Source organism: Tyto alba, unplaced genomic scaffold (genome assembly GCF_018691265.1).
Source record: "Tyto alba isolate M040663 unplaced genomic scaffold, T.alba_DEE_v4.0 Super-Scaffold_10, whole genome shotgun sequence".
Lineage (NCBI taxonomy): Eukaryota > Metazoa > Chordata > Aves > Strigiformes > Tytonidae > Tyto > Tyto alba.
In genome coordinates, this window is record NW_024881262.1 from 6,562,665 (window position 1) to 6,571,707 (window position 9,043).

Genomic DNA, 9,043 nt, shown 5'->3' on the forward strand with positions numbered 1-9,043 from the left:
CTGCAGCCTAAAGTGAAGGGCAACAAGTCTGGAAAAAAAAAAAACCCAACGTATTCCTGGAGGTGAAGGGGCCTTACTTACCACACCGTAATACCTTCTGTTTCTGTAGGAATATCTGAAGACAAACAGAATAGTGCTTCATCATGCCAGGTAAACAGCTCTCACATGCCATGGCTACAGTCTCTAAGGAGCTCCTGTTTATTATGAACCACCTCTGCCTCAGCTTTAGCTACAAACCCAGCAGGGAGAGGCTCACAATGAAAATGAAGAGCTTGTCTGAAGTTGCTAGAGGGATACTTATTACCTTTGGGATTATAAGATTTTTTTTTTTTTTCCTGGAATTTTTGCCTTTTTTCCTTTTTTTTTTTTTTTTTCTTACAAGCCTTGGTTCTTCAGATGGAGCATTTGCCCTGCCAGTCCCATTTGGAACGGAGCTTTGGTAGTCAGAACAAAAGCGTTATCAAAGGAAAGATGTTAGTGATGCTACAGAGACTTTAGAAAGTCAGCTGTGTCTGAATTATTTATTTCCTAGCTCTTGTGAACTATCTTTGAACAGATAAATCCTTGGAATTATATGAAACTAAAGCAAGAGGCTCCCTGGAGGTTCCTGATAAGATTTAAATTTGCAGTAAATATTGGTGTATTGATTATGATCGTGACCTGCCGATTTTTAATTTCCCTTTACAGAGAAAACCCAAACTTTCTCTTCTGAACCTGATATGGATAGTTAAAAGGCTATAAATGTAAATTAACATCCTCAGGGTTATGCTGGTGTAATTGAGACCATAGTTTAGCTCTTTTCTCTGATTCATTTCCTAAGCTTTTGCATTTCCAAAGGGATGTTGTAAGTGATGCAATGAGACAACTACAACAAGCTTTACAGAATAAAAGCTCAGGTAGGCACCCGGCCAGTGAAATCCTCACTGAAACCAACTGGTTGCACAGTGTAAAGGCTGATGAGGTGTTTTGGGATGAGGTCCTGTGCCTGCGAGGGTTAAGAGGTGCTGGTGGCCCTGTGGCTGTGGGTGAAGCACTGGGGAAGTCAAGTCAGAATGGGGAGTTGAAGAAAGGTTGAGTCTTCTCCCACTCACTCCAATGGTTGGAGGGGAGTATCTCCAGGGGAGTCCTACCCTTGGTTTTCCAGTGGATGTGATAGCATTCTTGTGATTTGGATGGTAATGATTGAGCCAGGGGGTTTTATAGCCATGTATTACCACTACATGGCTGGTAAACCACGAACCAGTTTGTTCTTTTCTTTTTAATCCAAAAGGGGAGAGAAGAAGGTTTTTCATGGCACTGTCATTTTTGTTGTCACACCAAGAATTTGACTACAGTACTTCATGGCTTTCCTACCCTTCCATCAATCTTGGAATGTTTATTTTTTCTTCAAACATAGCTGTTTGCAGCACACTCACAAGAACTCTTAACACTGCTATTTGTTTACTGAAGACATCAAAGCCTTTTTTTTTTTTTTCCACAAGCCTTTGAGTAAGTACAATTTGCAAACAGCCATGCAAAACCAAGGTGTGCTTTGTGTAGAGCAAACCACAGAGCACTGAAGATACAGATATTTTCTTCTATGAGATTCTAAATTTTGCTCTGCCTTATCTGTCATTCCTCAGTTTCTCAAACTATTTTTTCCTAACTGAGAGCCCTGCAGTTTCAGCAGATCTTCCTATTGCCTTCAAGTTGAGTAGAAGAATACAACTGCAAACAGGAACAGTAGCTGCTGTCACTGCTGATCTACAACAAATATTTTGTACCATATATGAGAAGATACATTTCCTTGTTTCACTTTGACCATTGAGATGCTATGCTAATGGAAAGCAGCACTCCGAATTTTTTGCATTAGGTCCTGTCAGCTCTCGGTTCAGACCCAGGCTGTGGGTGCTGGGCAATACGCAGCGGGGGAAATGGCAGATGTTGGCAGCAAATTAGATAACAAGATCTGCTGAAATTAATGACCTAAGAAATACTGGGGCATCCTTTTTATGGATTTCCTAGAAGTGCTGAGGGTACATTAAGGCCAATCAAACTCCCACTCCTTACAATGTAAACAGGATTATTCCTTGTACGGAACATAAATCAGTATAAACATCACTGTTTGGGTATCACTGGTATTTCTAGTGATACTTGAAGTATTGCTGCACCACAAACATGTATCTCACCATTCAGAGCCCAGTGGCAGTCTTCAGAGAGCATTAAGCATTGACAGTACCTCACAGGAAGCATCTCCATGGAGGACAACCTAAAGTCTCTCCAGGGAGAAGGACCTACTGGAATAGTACCAAGAGATCAGCTCCCTCAAGACATACTCAACTGGTTGTCTGTGGTATGGACAACAGGGAGGAAGGTGTCAACAAAGGAGGAGGACAGGACAAAGACTGGCCGACACGGTGTTTATGCCACAGGGAAGCAACTTACCCCAAGCTGCGTTGGCTGAAGGTTACAGGGCAGGCAAATGCCCAAGGCTTTCCAGGAATCGGGAAGGGCGATGTGCAAGGTCAGTGAGGGTCAGTAAGGCAGATCTGCATGGACAAAGTACAGGTAATGAGAAATGCTGACTACATTGGTTGGGGTGGGATGGTGTGCTAAGTGCCTTTTCAGCAACATACAACTTACTTTTTAATCACCTGGCTGTGGGTGTAGTTCACCCTGTCACAGCAGGGGAAGACGTGCTGTACAACCTGGTGCTCGTGGCAGCTTTGGAGACCTGGCACAAGGCACACGAAGGAGACCGTGTCAGGAGGGGCTGGGTGGCAAGAGGATGTGCTGTTCAGCAGCTCATAACCCTGAAAAGACCAGGAAGAGATGCAAGGGGCAAGCAATACAAATTTTAATCCTTTCATTAGCTTTAAACCAAGCAAGCAGCGCTGGTACAACAGGGTGCAGCCAAAAAGGCTGCAAGTATGTGGGACAGCAGTTTTGGTCACTACCCTTGACTTCGGATGATGCTGAGCTTGAGTAGAGCATCTGGCTCAGCAAGGCAGGGCTCAGCCTCCCAGAAGTGAGGGACAAAAGGAGGAATTGTTCCACAGTCCCAGGGTCCCCATGGATTGGGAACAGGGACGCGGTCCCCTTGGTGACACAGCCAGGCTGCCCCTCCAGCCCAGCACTCAGGTGTCTCCTGCAGAGTACTTCCAGAGTCTTGCCTTAAGAAATTAAACAAAATGGCAAAGCCTTAAAAAACAGTTTTAAGCACATCCAACTTTGGGATAGAGCGTAAAATTTCTTGCCAGAGAATTTAAAACAAACTGGAAACTGATCATCTACTCATTTAAACGATGTGCCTGGAGCTAAACCAGCAAGGCTGAATAATCTCCGCATTGCTTTCATCCTTCTTCAATTTTTTTCTTTGTTCCATCAGCCACATGTGCGTTAAGTGTAAATTGAAGGGCTCTTAGCTGAAAAAGCAGATTGTGAAAAGGGCTTGGCCCTCATCTTACAATTCGGCTTCAGTATTACAATTACTCTTAATAGCACTCTTATTTTGTTGTATTATTTATTCTGGCTAGAACCCTCTAGGATCCCTTGAAGGCTTTTTTTTGTGGTGGATTTAGCCAACATCCACTCATGAATCCAGATGTTTTTGCTTTTATCCACGGGAATTTTATGGTATGGATATGCCAAGATTATAACTTCAGGCTCAGCCTCAAGACAACTATTTTTCAAATTCTCTAAATCAAAAATGGAAAGTGCCATGAAAAACCTGGGCCTTACTTCATTTAGCATGCCAGAACGGAAATCAAACCACAGAACAATATTGCTCAAGGTTCTGGATTTGTGTTGATATAGTCTCCTACACCGCACCAGAAATTACAGCCCAGATCGTGCTATTTTCTGTGTTCTCGGACACAGACTCTTGCCTTTAGCACATCTTCAGCTCTTCTTTCCATTCAGCAGCCTGAAGTTAGGAGCAAAGATACATGTGGGGCCAAGATGCTTACACTGGAAAAAAGATTACTCACTGCAAGCCAGAGTCATTGCTGGTGTATTTAAATGAATGAAAATGTGCCTGTGTATGTCAGCTCCCCATCATCAACACAGATACTCTTCCCGGTCAAAACTGGTTCTGAAATAAGGGCAGTGACAAAGTGTACCCTGCCCTGATGGGACCTGGTGAATAACACAAGTGTCTGCTGTGCCTTTGACAGCACTTGGGAAGAACAACCAAACCCAAACTCATTCCTTGCCCATAGTGACAAAAGCAGCATGAGGCAGACATTAAAATAACCTTAATAACCTTCTTTCCTGCACTGCCTGGGGTTTCCTTTGGGCACTCTCATTTGTTGCATCCTGGATTTCTTCCCTGCCCCCCGCTTTGTCAGTGTAAGAATCCTGACTGAAGTTGCTGTGCGGTGGAGGTCGGTGCCAGCGTGGTGGCCAGGATGGTGTTCCCCGTTGGGGATGGCCATGTCCTTCCAACGGCCCCGAGGTAGCTCAGGAGCACGAGAATAGCAAACGCAGGAGATGCACAGAACAGGCCTCGCTGGTGTTTTGGCAACAAACAGTAAACATCATCTGTGGCCATGCTGTGCACGAAAAGGATGGGACGTTATGCCTGAGTCCACAAAAGGTAAATTTTAGCTTTTTCTCCAGGACATTCCCAACTGGCCTTGGGTACACACGAGCAGGGCCCTGGTCCTGCCTCTGCTGTGCACGACCCAACCCCTTTTAAAGCCGCTCTGTGCGCTGGACCAGGGACAAACACGGAGCAGTTATTCCAGCCTGGCAGAGGAGAAGAGCCCGTTCCACTCCCCAAGAGGCTCAAGCACAGCAGCTAGTTGTTGCTTGCTCTAATAGCATTAGTTCTTTACCTGCAGAGTTGTTGGATCAAAGGAAATTTAAATTACTCCTAAAAGCTCTTCTAAGGCTTCTCCCAGCGTGGAAGAGCCTCTCAGCTGGCACAAAGGATGGAGCTGGCTCCACAGCAAACCCCACTGGGGGCAGGGATGTGCTGGGACAAGAAGGCTGGACAAGAGTGGGGGAGCAGGCGCCGAGAGCTGAGCACCCAGCACCCAGCCAGCCTGCGCCAGCTCAAGCAGCAAAGCTTTTCACCCACCTACCCCAGAGCTGAGCTCAGCTGCGTCGAAATCCTGCTGCGTGGAGCTGCTGAGGGCAGGGGTAGGTGGTAACTCTGTGCAAGGTGCCATCAGTCGGGGTGACAGCCCGGGGGGCTGTACGGTGTCACACACAGGAGGCAGCAAGGGAGCAGCAGAGCTAACCTCCGTGATGCATTCAAAGGGGAAAGCGCTTTTCTTGCGAATAACGTGGGTCAAATGTGCTGTGCAGGGCTTACAGAGGTTGCACGTTAAATATTCCACCAGCACCGTAGTTCTGCCAGTTCCGATCACATTTTCTGGTTTATAATGAGGAACTTTGTGAGTATTTAAGTATGCAGTTTAATTTTTAAAGGCCACCCACTGTACTTATATGACAACTGCGTAAGTATACCTGTTCTAATTTATTCTTCTAATATTTTTCATAAAATACAGTTTCAATGACTTTGTCTTCCTTGTGAAAAAAAAATCCACATTTTTCTTTAATAGGTTCACATGACATTCAAGCTACTAATTTTCCTTAGCATCACACCCCTTTTTGGACACAGAATAAAGGAGATTGAATATAAAAAGCAGGGTTGTTGTTTTTTTTTTTTTCCAAGTTGGAAATGAAGAAACACAAAAATACTGAGGTCTTTAGTTTTTTAAAAAATTCTCTCATCAGGTCAGAGAAGTGATACAATGCTTTTGTCTCCATTTCAGTGGGAGTCTAGTTTTGCCTTCGGCATATTGAGCATCACGGGCGCCTCAGTGCGCTTTGCCGCTCCCATCACATCTCTTCTCCTTGGCCCACACTGCTCGTTTGCTGGAGTCACGGGGCCCAACCACCCAAGTTACACAATCCTGTTCCCCTTCCCCTGCGCTGACTTCCCAAACCTCTGCAAAGACCCATCGCGTTATGAGTGGTACCACCTCACCCTGCAAATATTGGACCTGTGCTCGAGTCTGGCCACATTCTGTGCACCTTTAGTTTTTGTGATGACTTCTGTGAGGCTCCTCCCGTTTGGACACTTAAACATGAGCATCGGTCACGGTGGGGAAGGTGGATTGCCAGCTGTAATGCCTTTAGCCAGGAGGGTGGCATGGCTGTGCAATGACAGGCAGATCCCAAATGCTCTCACATCAGGATCAGAAGTGCCCCTGAAGCCACGTGCATCATTCCAGTAAATCACTTTATGAAGCAGTAATTTGGCCCTTCGTACCCATTACATCCCAGTGCCGTTGCAACTAAAGGGACACACCTTTAGCATACATAGTCTGGGCCTCTGGATTTAAAGGCTGTGCAAAATTTGATGGAACTTATACAATTTGCTTTTGACATTATACAAGGCAGAACCTGAAGATTTGTCTTTCTGCTCTTCCTTACGACTGGGAATGCTGGACTGCCATTAATGCACGGAGCTGTTAAAAACTGTGCAGACATAGGTCTGTTACCTGAACAACAAACAAGGTGTGAAAAATAACCACCATCTGCTATGCATCACCTCTGCTCCAGGTAGAGCCTGAGGCAGCAGCACCCTGGCAGTGGGGGAGGATGGGAGGGGAGGGCAGGAGGAGGAAAAGGCCTTTGGGTGACCCAGAGCGGAGCCAGAGCCCAAGCACCATGCTCCCGACCTGCTCCTGCATGAGGCACAGCACCGATCTCCAGCCCCGACCCACCTCCAGCCCGCACGCCCTGGGGGACTCACTGCTGGCTCAGACGTTCGCAAATTTTGCTGCACTGAGGAAAATCTCACCTTCTGTGCATCCGATCCCGTGGGGATTTTTCCTTCCCTGTAACCTTTGGAGCAGGTCTTGAATCCCTGAAAAAAAAATAACAGTGTTGCCATGACAACAGTCCAGCAGTGGGCTCCTCCAGGGCATCTGAGGAATCAAAACACGGCCAGTGCTTCCTCCTGCTCCATCATCACCCCCCCATGGTACCATGGCCCCATCCTAACTCCTCTCCCTCCTCTCGTGCTGAAGTAGACTGCAGACTACTTTGGGCAGAGGTCTGTCTGCTTCTGCATTACCGGCGTTTACTGAACGATAAATCACACTGCACAAGTGATGTATGAGCAGGTATCAGACCACGGCACGAGCTTATGTGGGGGCAGGGGGGAAAGGCCAAGAGGGTCTGCAGTCTGAAGGACTGGACAGCTGTTGGATATTGTAATCTCCTAAGCTTTATTGATAAGATTCATAACTTTCATGCCCTCTCTGGTATTTTACAAAGGATATGAGGTGGTCTGTTGTTATTTACAGTCACTGCTTTGCTTCCAATACACAGCATTTCTCCTGCCCCTCTTCAGCAAAGCCCTGCAACTGCTGAACCCTCTGGTCCCAGCCCAGCAGAGGATGCAAAGGGCCCCACCAAGACCAAAAGCATCCCCAGATGCATCCTCTCCTCGAGCAGGGTGGGATACCAGCCCTTTGCAGAATCAGGCCCTGCTTGCCCAAGCATTTTCTCCCGTGGGTGGCACAGCCGGTACCTTGCCCAGAGACTGGCTCCAGCTGAGTGCCCAATTGATCCACCACTCCTGAGGCTGTTCCAAACCCCCATCCCTCCCCTGCAGCACTTCTGTCTGCCCTCAGACCAAGATTTATGAGGGTTATCCATAGATGCGGTTGCAAGAAAAGCCCAAAAGCTTTTGTTGCAGTGCCGCAAGCAGCACAAAACCAGCAAAATCCCCTTCGCATACCTGATCCTCGCTGAAGGGGTACGAGCAGGACACCCAAACAGATAGCAAGCTCTGAAGCAGGGCCCGAGGAGGCTGCGTGGATGCATGCCAACCTGACAGTGGGGTTTCATTTAACAAGCACAGATTTAAGTGTGGAAATCAAATATGAAACAGTCGTAGCCAGCATTGTCTGCATTCTTGGAGTGGCACTAAACTAGCAGAAAGAAAAGAACTGAGACACTGGCCCAGACATGCTCCAGCTGTCTGCGACTACCTCTTTCCTCCTCCACTGAATGTAACTATTCAGCTTGTTTTCATTTCATTATTGGATGTTATTTTTTGCAACCTGGGAAAAGAATAGAAAGGGGGAAAAAAGTCCTTAAAATGCTTTTGGGTTTATTTTTAAGAACTAGACCATTTCTTTCCTTTTTATCAGTGGTAAAGTACACTTTAAAAAGTGTGAGGCCTATGGTATTATTAGTTAAGCATTTGTTTCTCAAATAAGGTCCTTTATTTCACAGGCAGCAGCACTTGCGTTGCTGTGGTTATTCACGTAAGTCACACTCATTTAGTACTGAGCAACATGCAATTAAATAGCCATATAAAACACCCACAGGGTGAGCAACAGCTGCCTACAGGTAACCTTAAATTTCATGCACTCACTTGCCAAATGTTTCAGCTCCAGCCATATAAATCCTCATTTGCATGTGGGAGCAGGGCATGCCCTTTCCTCCACCACCATGGGTAGGTAAACAGGAGGCACTCCTTCACCAGGCACAGCGCAAATCAAGCTTTTAATGAGTTGGTTAAAAGCCTGATGATACAGATGGCTATTAACGGGAGTGCTTCTCCACCCACTGCAGGGCCAGCCCTTCCCCAGCTTCCCTTCCCTCCTCTGCCTTCCTCAAGAGCACAGCTTATCCATTTTTAATGTTAAAAAAAGAATTTGCATCCAAGATCTGATAATAATTTATTTTCCCTCTCTTTACGCCAATTTTGCTTGACAGGGAAATGCCAGCATGCATCACCCATCCCCCTCAGCTGGGGATACTCCACCCGATGAAAAAGTCATACACTTGCCAAAAGATGGGCCAGGATTAGATAGTTTCCCACTAAGCATAGCGGGAATTCTCAGTTTGTGCTGGACTTCTCTGGAAAAATCTTTCCCCTGTTTTGGTGCTGATACACTTCAGCACAGCAGCAGATTTTCAATGGTGCTTCAAGGAAAAAGCAGGATTTGGAGTATTTCTCACCATTTTATCTATCTTCCTCTTTGGGACAAAGGCACATACACTAACACAGGAGCTCTCTTCATATCAGCTT

At 46.3% G+C, this 9,043-nt stretch overlaps 1 protein-coding gene across 1 annotated transcript; it reads left to right on the plus strand.

Annotated features, from left to right (window-relative positions):
- Positions 1-263: 263 nt before the first annotated feature.
- TMEM212 (transmembrane protein 212) lies at positions 264-6,227 on the plus strand. Its single transcript, XM_042797102.1, is given in 3 exon segments — positions 264-320; positions 323-439; positions 5,763-6,227. Coding segments are annotated over 3 exon segments (639 nt in total).
- The last annotated feature ends 2,816 nt before the right edge of the window (positions 6,228-9,043 follow it).